This window comes from Lynx rufus, unplaced genomic scaffold (assembly GCF_022079265.1).
Source record: "Lynx rufus isolate CCGP_SWC_20201006 ecotype Redwood Valley unplaced genomic scaffold, mLynRuf1.p SCAF_17, whole genome shotgun sequence".
Taxonomy (NCBI): domain Eukaryota; kingdom Metazoa; phylum Chordata; class Mammalia; order Carnivora; family Felidae; genus Lynx; species Lynx rufus.
In genome coordinates, this window is record NW_025814831.1 from 32974824 (window position 1) to 32990179 (window position 15356).

The 15356-nt window shown below is 43.3% G+C and overlaps 1 protein-coding gene across 5 annotated transcripts; it reads right to left on the reverse strand.

The window, feature by feature from the left end:
• Positions 1 to 1776: 1776 nt before the first annotated feature.
• SRSF5 (serine and arginine rich splicing factor 5) lies at positions 1777 to 6680 on the reverse strand. Of its 5 annotated transcripts, none has more exons than XM_047079430.1 (8): positions 6564 to 6679; positions 5523 to 5667; positions 5155 to 5225; positions 4929 to 5027; positions 4556 to 4625; positions 3240 to 3313; positions 2683 to 2793; positions 1777 to 2595 (listed from the first exon to the last, which is right to left on the reverse strand). In XM_047079430.1, exons 2-8 carry the CDS (start codon positions 5646 to 5648, stop codon positions 2328 to 2330), a joined length of 819 nt encoding a protein of 272 aa, XP_046935386.1. In that variant the 5' UTR covers positions 5649 to 5667; positions 6564 to 6679; the 3' UTR covers positions 1777 to 2327. The 5 variants fall into 5 exon arrangements, with proteins under 5 accessions (XP_046935386.1, XP_046935385.1, XP_046935384.1 ...); XM_047079429.1 differs by having other exon boundaries at positions 6560 to 6679; XM_047079428.1 differs by having other exon boundaries at positions 6435 to 6679.
• Between the last annotated feature and the right edge of the window lie 8676 nt (positions 6681 to 15356).

Consider the following 15356-nt stretch of genomic DNA (forward strand, 5'->3'; position numbering starts at 1 on the left):
ACCCAGCCGACATCACCTGCTAGGAAACTTGGTTAAGCAGAATAGTTTTTTCACGAAAGGAAGGCTGGACTTGGGACCTACTACCCTCAAATTGTCCTTTTAAAGGACTAGATTTTGAGGACTAGATAAAAGGAACATATAAAGAAAAAAGTTAACACATGTCCCACAAACTCTGGCCCTAAATTTGCTTAGAATAACACACTCCTCTATTTCTCAGGTCTTGGATCTGGGAATTCAGGTTTATTTGCTGGTTCAAATTAACTCCCGGTCACCTCCCATTTGCTCAAAGGGCCTTATATTTTATTGCTTCACCGTGTAACAAATGTTTGTTAATATTAAAATGGTAAGCCACGGCTATCATTTACTGAAAAACTATCAGAATAGAGTCAACTGGTAAAATATCAAGAAGTATCTACACCATACTATCCAGTTACATCTATCAAACCTAAGAACAAAAAAATTGTCTCTTTCCATTTGACATTAACTTCTGGCGGACTTGCAGCCTTCCGAAGCAACCCAATAAAAGAACCTGGGGCGCCTGGCTGGCTCAGCTGGTGGAACACACGACTTGACCTCGTTCAGAGTTCAAGCCCCACGTTGGGTGCAAAGATTACTTATAAAATCTTAAAAAAAAAAAAAAAAAAAAAAAGAAAAAAAAAATCTAGGTTCCACTGATTTCCACATGCCTCCACCTCAGTAAACAAACAAGCATACTAAACTCTCCCTAAAATCCATCTCATTCATGGTAGAAGGTTCGGCTTCCCATTTTCTGGCCTCAATTTCTAGTCTGGGGTATGAGAAGCAAATGTATACCAAAAACCTTTCAAACCTATCCCCCCAAATGGGGTCCCACTACCCAATGCCCACACTTCTGGAAAGCCAATTGGTACTTCCAACTGTTTTGCTCAAAAAACCCCTGCAAGGCTAAGGCAGATTTGTCTACACTAAGAAAACGTGGTGCTTGGGTTCTGGGGAACTGGACTCCAATGCCCATACTAGTTCACCACTTACTTGCTCTTCTTTGGCCCCAATTTCGCTCCTAGAAGATGCGTTCTTGTATGTAGGAAGTAACTGAGATTGAAGAACACACAGGGAAGACAACTGTCAGAGTATCTGCCTACTACGTGTCACTCACTGTTACCATTTATCCAACTCAGCACTCCTGCATGGGACCAAGAGAATCTAAGTAGTCTCTAGAGAGTCCTAGAAGAGACTATTAACAGCGCTCATCATCTACACATATAGGCTCCCAGAACAAAAACGGGTGTAGAACCTTCAGCAGTCTTCTCTAGTAAACTGTTTTCCCCTTAACATACGGTTACACCCACGTCACAGCATTGAAAACAAGAAACACGAAACCTCTTAAAGCACTCTTGTACGTGGAGTTAAAATAAGCTGTCATCACCTCTGACCTTCAAAATTACATACAACACATAAAAACAAATTTTTATAATTTCCTTCCCAAATTATCGTTCTCTTGGCTACGGAAGCCTTTGAAACAACCTGATGTCAATACAATACAGTAATAAAGAGAAAGAGCATGGAAGGTCACACACAGGAAACCAAAACAACAGTTACCATTATTCTGAACAGTTCATGGTCTTCTCTGCCCCAGTTTTGACTAGCCCTGAAATGGCAAGATTTAAATTTTCAAAAAATTTAAAAAACCCACCACACCAAACTCCAGGATTCTCTATAAAGGCATTTTAAATGTGCTGAATGTAGATGGGGAGGGAGGAGTAAACCGCATTCGTCCTTCAGACAGACAGACAAAAGCAGTTTTATAATCTTTTATTATCAATAACAAACAGCTGCTTTAACGTGTCGTCAGGCAGCTGTTAAAGGGTGGGTGGGAGGACACCCTTGACCCTAACAAGGAAAACTCAAGCCTTTATGTACAAGCAAATTTAGAGCTCTTTTAAGTGTCCAAAGCTATTAATTAGTTTAATTGAGGCATTAAACTAATTCTGAATTAACATATTTGAATAACCAAGAACTAAAATGTTCAAATCTTTTCTAGTACAAAAAAATTAAATTTGCTTTAGTTATAAAAGAGCTCTCTCAATATACACAAACTATACACTTCAGACATTCACAAAAATGTGAGCAGAAGGCTTATCAAAAGACATTTAATACAATTAGTTTTCAACAACCCCTTGGTGGTCCACATCTACAAAGATATCCAGCCCAACCCAACCCCCCTCCAAATCCCACCCCCAACCCCCCCACAGAAAAGCACATACTTACCAGAATTTTTAGCAAGTATGGTTTGGGAATTTTTGTGTGTGTGTTTTTAAAAAAGGCCCCCAGGGCAAGTTATTTACAGTTTAATTGCCACTGTCAACTGATCTGGACCTTGACCGGGATCGGGACCTGGACCTCTGGCGATCCACAGATGCTGGAGACTTAGATCTACTTGAAGAACCACGTTTCTGGCTCTTTTCAGGCACAGGAGACCTACTAACAGAACGGGACTTGCTCCGGCTCCGGCTCCGGCTCCTGGACCGGCTGTAAGACTTGCGACTCCGGGAACGAGATCGGCTACGAGACCTAGAGGAACTCCTGGTTCGGGAACGAGACCTGCTTCGTGACCTACTAGGAAGGGAGGAAAAATACAACATAAGAGGCAGTCCCTACAAACCTATTAACTAAAACTTTGTCTGAAAAATGTTAAAGAGATACCTGTGCCTTTTGCTGCCTTCGATTAATTTGATTTTTCTCCCATTTATTTCCTTTCCAGAAAGTTTTTCAATAGCATTCTTTAAATCACCATAAGAGGCAAACTCTACCACCCTACAATTAAAAAAAAAAAAAAGCCCTTTATAAAGGTACATACATGTTATAGCCTAGTCTCACACTACACACAGCAAACTAAAATACCTTCTCCATGCACCTTTTGTTAATACTACATTGTCTTAGATCTTAATGGAGAACAGCATTGCAACAAGGTTTCTCAACCTTTCCAAACAACTGAAATTTTTAATTCTCAGTTGTGGAAGGCTTTCCTATGCACCATCAGATGTTTAGCAGCATCCCTGGCCTCTACCCAGATGCCAGTGGTGACCTCAACCAGTTACAACCACCAAAACTGTTGTCCAGTGCTCCCTACTGAGCAAACTCCTCCTGGATTGAGAACCACTGCACTACAGCATGTCCAAATTTTATGTTCTCTAAAAAAATCCCCAGTAAAATTTTCAGTATGTTTTAAAAGGCGGTTATGATCTCCAATACACACTCACCCTTCATTTAATTTAGGTCGATGTGCATCCGCAAAGGTTACTTCCCCAGCTTGTCTCATGAAATCTTTGAGATCCTTAACACAAGACAATCGTGTCAAGCAAAGAAAAGGCGATGTGACACACAAACAACCACATGGTATAAAAAACAAGACTACTGGAAGAGAAGATGTTAGATAAAGTACAAACATGGCATTTACCACACTTGTATTCTATCAGAATTGAAAAATTATCTAGGTCAGGGCACGAAATAAGCAAAAAAGCATATTGCTTTTAAGCAAAATGCTAGAGGAAATTCAGATCTTAACATTAAAGTAGTATTAGTCTATACTGAGCTCAATACATAAGAAAAAAAGCAAAACAAAAAACAAAACAAAAAGAAACAAAAAGAAACAGTACATATTTTAAAAGTAAAGACTAAAGTAGAAATTTTATATTAAAAAAAAACAAAACAGAACATTTACAAGACACCAGTTATTTTGTGCCCCATATGTCATTAAAAAAGTTTACTTTACCTTTATTATTATTTCCCTAGGCTAGTCAAGCAGCAAACCGTTAATCGGTCGGAGAAACCTTCATGACATATGCCCGACTGGCTCTTCGCCACCCACTTGAAGGACACTACCCAATCGATGGAAGCCTTTAATCGCACAGCCCTCCCTATTAGCAGACTACAGGCGGATGCAGACATGTTCTACTCTTGTGCAGTTACCAAGGAACACTTTACTGCGATCAGGATTCCAACGACCACCTAATTTCGTATCTTTCAACTCTTTTCGACCAGGACCTCTTATTCGGAAGCGTTACAGGAAGACCGCTCTCAACTTAGGGATCAGATCACGTTATCAACGTTCTGGGATCGCTGCAACCTGGCACTTCAAGTTAAGTGCACCGATTACGTCTAGACCGGCAAACACAGATCTAGAGGTGGCCAATTGATCACTGTAGGAGCTGACTGGCAAAGTCAACCAGGCCCAACCAAGAGTGACCAAGACAACGATTAGGATAACCCACAGGCACTCCTCGTCATAAGGCCAACGACACAGATAGGCTGGCAAATAAAGGGTTTAATATTTGGTTAAAATTTATTTTAATAAACAAGAAAATATATCCTCAAAACATTAAACATTTGATCACTAATTATTAAAGTTTGAAATATCCCCCAATTACGTTTAATTAAAATTTAAAAATTACAATTAAATCCATTTTAAAATTAATTAAAGATAAAATTACTTTTAATAAAACATAATAAAACATTAACTGCCCATTAATTTTTAAAAAGCCACATTAAAATAGCTCAAAACTGTATTTCAACAAACCTGCCAGCTGACTCTTGAAGATAAATTTTCAACTATAAGCCGATTTTCTGTTCTTACAGGTGGAGCATTTCTGAGGAAGAAAATGAGTACTCACAATGGAAGAAATGCAGCAGTGTGTACCTACTGTGTTCGACTGTGGACAAGTTCAAGCAACGAGACGGAACAAGTCATTCAAAGGACTCCCATCAAGTTTCTACATTATTTTACAGGACTTACTACACGCACTAATCAGGAACAGTGGATTAACATATGAAAAGGAGAAACGATTACTCAGTAAGTACCAGAATCACTTATTGCTAATGGTTCTTAAACATTAAAAGCTCCTCCTGCGGTAAAGATTGTTCAAAGCAGCCATCCACCATCTATCACATACCGTCTATCATTTCGAGGTCTGCGACTACTAAAACGGTCAGAATAGCGTCCTCTACCTCTTCCACCTCGAGATCGAGCCCTAGCATGTTCAATAGTAACCCTACAGGAAGGGGGGAAAAAAGACTTTGTTATCTCCACACAAGCCACAAGAGATAGACTTTGAAAAATATCCCAGCCGATCTTGTCCATCTTACGGTGCTAACTGGTTACAAAACTAACGTTCTCACCTTTCACTGCAGAGTTCTTTTCCATCAAGTTCATATACAGCATCATCTGCATCCCTGGGATCCTCAAATTCCTAAAATGTAAACATGGGGGAAAAAAAACAAACAAACCGACCCCCTGCTTAATGTGGCTCTAAGATATATTCCACAACATAGTAAGAGCACTGCAAACGTGTGATAGAATGACTATCTTAAAGACAGCGATCAGGAGTGGTTTCCCTCCAACCAACAGCGAGGTTATCCCTCAAGAAAATTCACTGCTCTAAGAACATACAAAGTTTTCCAAAGATACCCTACCTGAACTCAGTAAAATCAAAACACACTGCTCATCAAAATCTTTAGCGACTTAACAGTAGTTCTAAAACACTTACCACAAAACCAAAGCCTCTTTTCAGATCAATATCTCTTATTCGTCCATACCCCTTGAAGAATCTTTCCACGTCCTTCTCCCTGGCCGCGGGATTTAGCCTCCCGATGAATACTCGACAGCCACTCATGATATCCGGCTAGTATTTCCTGTTAGAAAATGATTCGATTGAAACAATACCAGTGAATGTCAGAAGAATGCATAGTTAAGGGGCCAAAAACATAAACGGCATAAAATAAAATGTTTACCCGGTGATGTTATAAACAAGATTGCCAAGAGTGCCTCTTATTAGGCCAGGTCCCTTGCAGACAAAATTAAAACTCGGCTCCCAACACGATCCTTCCCTGGGCCCAGACCGCAGCAACCGCAACGCCCACTGCCGCCTCTGGAACTGCGCAGCCGCACTCTCTCCCTGGCTCTTCTGGCCCCCTCCCATCTGCCGCAGTTAGGAAAGGCCGAGAAGTGCGGGCGGAGCCGACCCCGCCCTCCGCAAGGCCAGCCCAATGGTGACGGGCCGCGCGCGCGTCGCCGCCTCCCAGGAGCGTCACAGCGGGTGGAAGCCGGAATCTCGCGACGCCACCGCCGCGCCTGCGCAAACGGCGGCGGGCGGACGCCGGCAGCCACAAAATGGCGGCGGCGGAGACAGCGGTGGGGGAGAGCCGCGCGTGCCAAACGCCCTCCTCCCACCCCCTCCCACGACTCCATAGTTCCGGAGTCATCGTGCCCTCCCGCAGAAAACCCTAGCCACACCCCCGAGCAAAGGTCTCCGCCCAAACTCGGGGGTTTCGGGTAGTGAAGAGGTAAGGAGGCAGGGAGGAGCATAGACCCCTGTGTAAAAATGACCATACCACGACCACCCTTCCACCTTCAGTTCCCCTCAAACAGTACCCAAAGGGAGACGTGCCCCAGCGCCCACCTCGAATAAACTGCGCTCATTGGACGCCGTCCTCCGCAAAGAGAGCAGCCCTGGCCACTCACGATCTGAGCGGCCATGAAGAAGCCTCGATCCGAGAAGCCTTTCCCTCAAAGTGAGTCACTCACCTACCGGACAGGATCTTTGGCAGCTGAGAGACCAGAGAGGTCCGTAGTCTGCGACGGAGCCGTCTGCCTCCCCGCAAACCAGGACTAAACTCGTCTACGTCTTTCCAAAACTGACGCACTTAGCTGCTCCTGCGTTCCACAAAATGGAGGGCGCGCCCCTACGTCACTTCCGGTACCGCCCCGGGAACCTCCCCACTGAATCCAGGGATGACGTTTCCGCGGAGCCGGAAGTTTACGTGCAGTAGGGACCGCTTTACGGTGACCGCGCCGGCGATCCACATCAGCGATGGGCGGGGCCGAGGGGCGGGAATTGGCGTGGGTGTGGTCGTCAGGTGCCGGAAGCTGCACGGGGCACGGATGAAGGTGTTTGCTCCTTGAGTGGGGCTCGTCAGTGTCTTTCCAGCATTGTCATTGCTAGAGCAAATGGCACTTATTTTTTAGCTGAATTTTTTTTTTTAAGATACTCCGGAGAGTACTGGGTAAAAGAAACTCACGTTTTGCAAAAATATTTGGCCATCTCTGACTCCTTGCTTCCTGCAGTTTATGCTTGTACTTTGGAGGAGGCTGCTTAGTGCACAAGTGAATATCTTAACCATACCATACCACGGACGTGTGGTTTATAGTAAGAAGACTAAAGAACTGCAGTGTTTTTTAAATGGAAGTTTTTTGCATGATGAAATATTAAAATTGGGACTGCAGCTAGCAGGCCATCTTGAATTGAGGTCAGAATGCATATTTCTGCACTACAACTGAACCGGTTGGGAGATGTTTCAAGATACTTTTAAAGTCCAAATGGTATTTAGTTAACCCTCCCTGTTCAGGTTTCCGTAATGTAACACATAAAGTATACCATTACTCAGAAACAGAAAAGATTGTGTTTTCAAAATGAGGGTGAAATAGCCTTAGGCATCTTTAACTCCACATTTTCCCAGCGAAGTACTCAGGTTCAGAAATTGAGGCATAAATAGAATGATTGTAAAAGGTTACTTTTTTTTAAGGCTTTTAGGTGGAAACGAAGGCATGCCATTTTCAGAGTGTCCTGTATCTAGGGTTGCTGTTTGCAACTAAAGTTACACAGAGATGAAGTTCGAGAAGGAGAAGAGCTACTGGCCCTTTCTTTTACTGATCTCCCAGCCCTTAGAAACTGTAGGTTCGAATTTAGATAGTTTATATGGAATGAGCTCCACCATTTAAACATTTTTTTATTTTAAAAAGAGCCTTGGGGGCGCCTGGGTGGCTCAGTCAGTTGAGTGTCTGACTTCAGCTCAGGTCGTAATCTCACAGCTTGTGAGTTCGAGCCCCACATCGGGCTCCGTGCTGACAGCTGGGACCCTGGAGCCTACTTCTGATTCCGTGCCTCCCTCTCTCTCTGCCCCTCCCCTGATCACAAACGCTCACACGCGCTCACGCGCACTCTCTCTCAAAAATAAACGTTAGGAAAATAAATAAACATTAGGGGTGCCTGGGTGGCCCAGTCGGTTAAGCGTCTGACTTCAGCTCAGGTCATGATCTCACAGCTGGTGGGTTGGAGCCCTTCATCAGGCTCTGTGCTGACAGCTCAGAGCCTGGAAACTTCTTCGGATTCTTTGTCTCCCCCTCTCTCTGCTCTTCCCCTCGTGCTCTCTCTCTTTCTCTCAGTAATAAACAATCATTAAAAAAATTTTTTTTAAAAACAAACATTAAAAAATTTTAATAAGTAAATAAATAAAAAGAGCCTCAGTCAGTATATAGCAAAATTGTGAACTTGGTTATCTATGGTATGGGTAATGAGGATGGATTTAAAAGAAAATAATGAGTTTGTTCAAAGGAAACACCTTTAGGGGTGCATGGGTGGTTCTTTGGGTTAAGCATCTGACCCTTGATGCTGGGCACGAAGCCTGATTAAAAGAAAATACCTTTAGGGGCACCTGGGTGGCTCAGTTGGTTAAGCGTCCGACTTCGGCTCAGGTCATGATCTCACGGTCCGTGAGTTCGAGCCCCGCGTCAGGCTCTGTGCTGACAGCTCGGAGCCTGTTTCAGATTCTGTGTCTCCCTCTCTCTCTGACCCTCCCCCATTCATGCTCTGTCTCTCTCTGTCTCAAAAATAAATAAAACATTAAAAAAAATTAAAAAAAAATACCTTTAGCCACTAGCCTAATAAACACTGGAATCCTGTAATGTACAAATTGTCCCAAACCAGCATTTATTTAGTTACACTTGTTTACTTTCTGCATAATTAAAAAAAAATGGTCTTCCAGTTATTTTCTATATTTTCAGTTGAGTGTGGAAGCAATTGCTTGTGATTTCACTCACTAAATGCTATTTTTGCTGCAATAACAAAGTAATCTAGAAAAAGTTTTCTGGGAGTGAAAAACAAGAATGTTGGTGCTGTACACCATGAAAAAAGTTGCTGTCTTCAGCCCACAGCATTTGATTTTCTTCAGGACTATTTTTTTTTTTTCAGTAGGCATCACACCCACCATGGAGCCCAACGTGGGGCTTGAACTCACAACCCTGAGATCAAGACCTGAGCTGAGATCAAGAGTCAGTTGCTTAACCGACTGAGCCACCCCAGGACTAATTTTTTTTACAAAGCCTGTGAATCTTAAAAATAAGGGGTGCCTGGGTGGCTCAGTCAGTTAAGCATCAGACTTTAGCTCAAGTCATGATCTCACGGTTCATGGGTTCGAGCCCCACGTAGGGCTCTGTGCTGACATCTCAGAGCCTGGAGCCTGCTTTGGATTTTGTGTCTCCCTCTCTGCTCCTCGCACACTCATGCTGTCTCTTTCTCTCTCTCTCTCTCTCTCTCTCTCTCAAAAATAAACATTAAAAAAAATTTTAATCTTAAAAATAAAACAGTGATTTGGCCATAAAAATGGGTTTATTCAGGAATAGTGGAGAGTTGTAATTTGGGACTCGGAAGCTGCTGAAAAACCATAGGCACATTCAACAAAGAAGAGGAACAGCATGTTTCTTGAGAAGCAGGAAGAATTTGGAACGGATCGTTTTGAAGGCAAGTCTAAAGTTCGTTAGAGAAAAGCATGGTTTCTCAGCAGCTAAGTTGCAGGGGTAGTTGTTGTCTTATAGAAGATGCAGTGTGCGTCTTTTCTGTGTGAGGGACTGTGATGATGCTTTCTTCTCGAGGTTTCTTCTGTTGGGGTCTGTAACTGACACTTCTTCCGGTAATTGCAGAGGAATGCTTTGACTCCCACTGCCTCCCTCCAGACTCTAGTGAGGTTTCCCTTCGTTAGTTTTCACAAGGCCTTTCTCGATTTGTTTAGTGCTTAAACGTTTGTCATCTCCACAAAGGTAATTTTTCATTAGTGCCTAGTGACTTAATCTACTGGTTTTTTTAAATGACTTTTTGCAGTATTTGTTTTTTCCATGACACTCGCTTAATAAGTCTTCCTACCAGCTTGTTTCTGCCTCCTGTGTGATCCTACAAAATTCTGCATGTGCCCCTATAATTCCTGCATAATGATACGCCTTATTTCTGCTTTTGTTTCCCAGAAATACCTAGCACAGCAAAGATTCAGTATCTGTAGACCTGGATTTTCATTACTATTTTTTTTTTCAGGTTGTCCTGCTCCTATATTCGTGTTTCAACCAAATGGCATCTTTTTCCTCAGATACCCAAGTAAGTACCAAATTCTTTAGTAAAGGAATAAGATGATGCAGAGAAATCACAGGTTTAAATAAATACAATAAAATAAAGGAAAGGAAAGGAAATGGAGTTTATTGGCCATCTCTTTTGGGGGTCTTTCAGCCTAACTACAGGATGTTTCATTCATCACGTTCCTGATCTCTAACTCAGGAGTCAGCAAATTATGGCCTCTGGGGGGTAATTCAGTCTGCCACTTGTTTTTGTATGGTCTGAGGATGGTTTTACATTTTTAATGGTTGGGGTTGGGGGAAGGTGATCAAAAGAAGACTTCATGACACATGAAAATTAGATTAAATTCAAAGGTCAGTATCCATCAATAAAGTTTTTAAGAACACAGCCACTCCAGTTCATTTACTTAGCGTCTATATCTGTTGTCCTGCTACAAAAGCAGGGCTGAATAGTTGTAATACACACCATATGAACCACACTATCCGGCTAATATATTTACCATCCGGCTCCTTACAGAAAACATTTGCCACCCCCTGAGCTGACTCCTAAACTTTAAACTGTTTTACGAATGCTCCATCCAGCTCCCTCCATCAGATAATAAAATTGTAAACAAGAACAGAGGATTCAATCTTTATTTTTAAATAGAATTTATGGTATTCCCATTATTAAAAAACACATACACTTGGGACACCTGGGTGGCTCAGTCAGTTGAGTGTCTGACATTGGCTCAGTCATGATCTCACAGTTTGTGGGTTTGAGCCCCACGTAGGGCTCTGTGCTGACGGCTGGGAGCCTGCATCCTGCTTCAGATTCCGTATCTCCCTCTCTCTCTGCCTCTCCTCTCCTCGTGCTCTATCTCTCAAAGATGAATAAATGTTAACAAGAAAGAGAGAGAGAAAAATACCTGTGCTTATTATCACAAAATGTACAACAGGAGAAATAATTGAAAGACAAGAAGAACACTCAGAATCCCATTTCACCAAATCAACCTTGGATTATGTTTTCCTGTGTTTCCTTCTCGTGTTTTCTTTCCTGGGTGTTTAATATATGTTTTATGTTCCAATTCAAAAGTAATACATCGTCGTTTAAAAAAAAAACATAGATATTTTTTAAAAGATGTCAAAAGGCTATCCTTGTTTTTCAAACCCCGAAGGATAATTACTTGGCTTTTTCAATAATTTCTCTGTAGTGTTCTTCTATATATACAAACGCGTTTTTAAAATATGAGTCATCTTCACATATAGAATTTGGTATCATTTGGTATGAAGATTTTTTATTCATGAAACATAATCATGGGCACTTTCCATGTTTCTTTAATATATTTATGATCAAAAGTGTATATTCAAACTTGTGGCCGTTTTTCCACTTAACATGACCCAACCACGTGACTGGGGAAAATGCTCATTCTGACTGGTAACTCTGTTTTTCTGAAAATGTCCTAAAGATCACCAGATACCTTCCAACACAAAGAAAAAGTATTGCTTCCTTGTTCCTAGCTAATTCTAAATATTTTTTGAAAGGCTTTTCTTAAATCTCTCTTGGAAATGCATGGTTTTAAAAAATGCTCCATTTTCCACTGATTCACCCCTACATCCCTATCTGACTTCTTTCAGTTGCCACACTGTGATTTTTTTGTCGCTGTTTTCATTTTGTACATAATAATCAAAAGTCCTGTGAACCTTCTACTTTAACCTGAGTGCTTTAACCTCAACACCAGATGCACACTAAAATCACCTGACAAGTGTTCATAATATTCCACTGCCTGGGTCCCTACTGGCAGAAATTCTAATGTAATTGGTCTGGACGAGAGTCCTAGTTAGTTAGTAAGGGCTGCAGGTGGCTCTAATACTCAACCAGGAGACCTAGAGGAATGCTGCCCTAGGTCTAGGAACTCACTTTTTGTTCTCCATAAAATCCACCTATCATCTAGTTCCATCTTTCCTCCTCCGAGGACCCATATCTCACTCGGGTTATGGCTGGAGCCCTGATTGGGACAGTCATGGGGAAGCAGATTTGGGACAGAAACAATCATAACACCAAGATAAATTTAAATTCAGAGCACCAATCATAGCCTCCTTACCACACCTCTTAATATTGGCAGCTCCCATTTTCTGAGCCGCTATTGTGTGCCAGGCATCGTGCTAGGGACACTGCACACATCACCTCAGTCACTCCTCACACAACCCTTCATGTAGCCGTATAACATTTTAATTTTTTTTAATTTTTAATTTTTTTATAATTATTTATCTTAGAGAGAGAGTGCGAACAGCGGAGGGGCAGAGAGAGAGGGAGACACAGAATCCGAAGCAGGCTCCAAGCTCTGAGCTGTCAGCACAGAGCCCGACGTGGGGCTTAAACCCACAAACTGTGAGATCACGACCTGAGCAGAAGTTGGACGCTCAACTGATTGAGCCATCCAGGTACCCCGGCATATAACATTTTTTAAATGAAGAAACTGAGGCTTACAGAATCCACTGATCTCTTCTGCCCAGAACATTCCACTTTCTGATTTTCCTGCCAAGGCCCTTCTCACAAAAGCTGCAGCATGACCCTCATGTGAGGCCTCTCTGTGCATTAGGGTGGCCGCAGAAACCCCAGAAACAGGAAGCACTTCTGTGCACTTCTGGCCTACTTTGCAGGACTTTGCAGAGTCCTGACCGCCAAGACCAGAGAAGGTTGGAGTGAGGTCGAAATCGGAATAGGGAGAGCTTCTTTCTCCACACAGGGTGAACTGAAGGAGAAATAGGGCAGTCTCTTTACAAAGAAAGGGAAGAGAAGGTTAGCATAAGGACTCCTGAGAATGTTTTCTTAGGGATACAAAGTAATCCCCACTAACTCAGAATTTGCTGAATTGTTGGCGAAACTTAGCAATTCTTTGTATGTCCACAGCGTAGTGCTTATGTGATGCCAGCCTGTGCTGTGAGTTACCCAGTTTAAATTCTAGCTTTTTGCCTCTGCTGGCAATTATCCTCGAACTCAATGGCTCTTTAAAAGAATCACTTGGGCACTTTTTCAAATGCAGATCGCCAGTGCCATTTTCCCAGCGAAAAGCCTGATTCAGGAACGCAAGGCTCAGGAATCTGAATATTTAACTGGTACCCAAGTCAGGTGGTTCTGAACTACAGTTTGCAACCACTAATCAGACCTTTATTGTGGGTCCACCGCTCCCTTTCTCGTGATCTCAGCGGCCATTCCGTGCTCTGTCTCTTTGCAAGCAACCACGCCTCCTTCCTTGTTAGCAGGTATATCAAATATCACTGTGTAACAAATTACCCTAAAAGTGAATCGCTTAAACAACAATCATTTATTCTCTCATAGTCCTTGTGATCTGAGAAATTCAGGAGTGGCTTGACTGGGTGGTTCCAGTTTAGAGTCTCTCTTGAAACTGTAGTCGAACCGTAGGCTGGGGCCACAGTCTTTTCTGAAGCCTCAACTGGAGGAGGGGGGGGTCGGGATCTCCTTCCAAGTTCACTCCCACAACTCTTGACACACCGCGGACCCTTGCTGGCTGGAGACTTAGGTTCTTTCCCAGGTGGGCCTCTCCCTAGGCTGCCTGATCGTCCTCAGGACTCGGCAGCTGAGTATCCCAAGAGGGAGTGATCTGACAGCGTGCACCTCATGTGGAAGCTACAGTCTTTTTACCAACCCATCTTGGCAATGACACCCCGTAGTGTATTCGTTCGCTAGGGCTGCCGTTACAAAATACCGAGAACTGGGTGGTTTACAACAAGAGAAATGGATTCAGTCACAGTTCCGGAGGCCAGATGTCCCAAACCGAAGTGTCCCCAACTCGAACTGCTCTAGAGGAGGATCCTTCCTTGCCTCTTCCCAGTGACTGGTGTTTGCCAGTAATCCTTGGTGTTCTGGCTGGTAGCAGCAGTACTCCATTGCCATGGAGTCACATGGCCGTCTTCTCCATCTTCCCCCTGTGCACATCTGTCTTTGTTTGAACTTGTGTCCAAGTTTCCCCCCGCCATTTTTAATGTTTATTTATTTTTGAGAGAGAGAGAGAAAGAGAGAACTTGAGCGGGTGAGGGGCAGAGAGAGAGGGGGACACAGAATCCGAAGCAGGCTCCAGGCTCCAAGCGTCAGCACAGAGCCCGACGCAGGGCTCGAACTCACAAACAACGAGATCATGACCCGAGCAAAGTCAGATGCTTAGCCAATTGAGCAACCCAGGTGCCCCACGTCCCCCCCACCCTTAAAAAAAAAAGTTTATTTACTTTGAGAAAGAGAGAGAAATGGGGGAGGAGCAGAGAGAGGGAGAGGGAGAGAATCCCAAGCAGGCTCTGTGCTGTCAGCGCAGAGCTCGATTCGGGGCTCGATCTCATCCCATGAACAGTGAGATCAAGACCTGAGCCGAAATCAAGAGTTGGACACTCAGCTGACTGAGCCACCCAGGTGCCCCATAAATGTCTCCTTTTTATAAGGCCAGCAATCATATTGGATGAGGGCCTGCCCTAACGACCTATTTTAGCTTAATTACTTCTGGAAAGACCCGATTTCCAACTCAGGTCACATCCTGAGGTGCTGGGGGTTAGAACTTCAGCACGCCTTACCGCGGGACACAGTTCAACCCCTAACACATAGCTTCTGCTCTATGCTGTTGGTCACACAGCACATCCCTGGTACAGTGTGGACAGCGTGGGAGGCAGCTGCACAGACTGAGGACCAGGAGGAGGGATGGCGGGGTCATCGAAGGCGGGCTACCATAACGACCCCTACGTCACACAGAAAATAGACGTTATCTTCAATTACGAATAAAGAAAAAAGAATTTATCAAGCGGCCATTGCTTCCATCTTTCCCCATCTTTAGATCACCTGTATCTTTGCCCATCTTCTCCTTCTTTCTGTCTCAGAGAAACAACGGGTTTGATTTCTGCCCAAGCCTTTGGTTCTTTGTGCACCAGATTACACCCCTTGTTCCATTAAGTATTTTTCTTTTTTTTTCTCTTTTTTTTTAATTAAAAAAAAAAAATTTTTTAACGTTTTACTTTTTTGAGACAGAGAGAGAGCATGAGCAGGGGAGAGGCAGAGAGAGAGGGAGACACAGAATCTGAAGCAGGTTCCAGGCTCTGAGCTGACAGCACAGAGCCCGACATGGGGCTTGAATTCATGAACCATGAGATCATGACCTGAGCTGAAGTCAGATGCTTAACCAACTGAGCCACCCAGGCGCACCATCTTTTTGATTTTTTTTTTAAA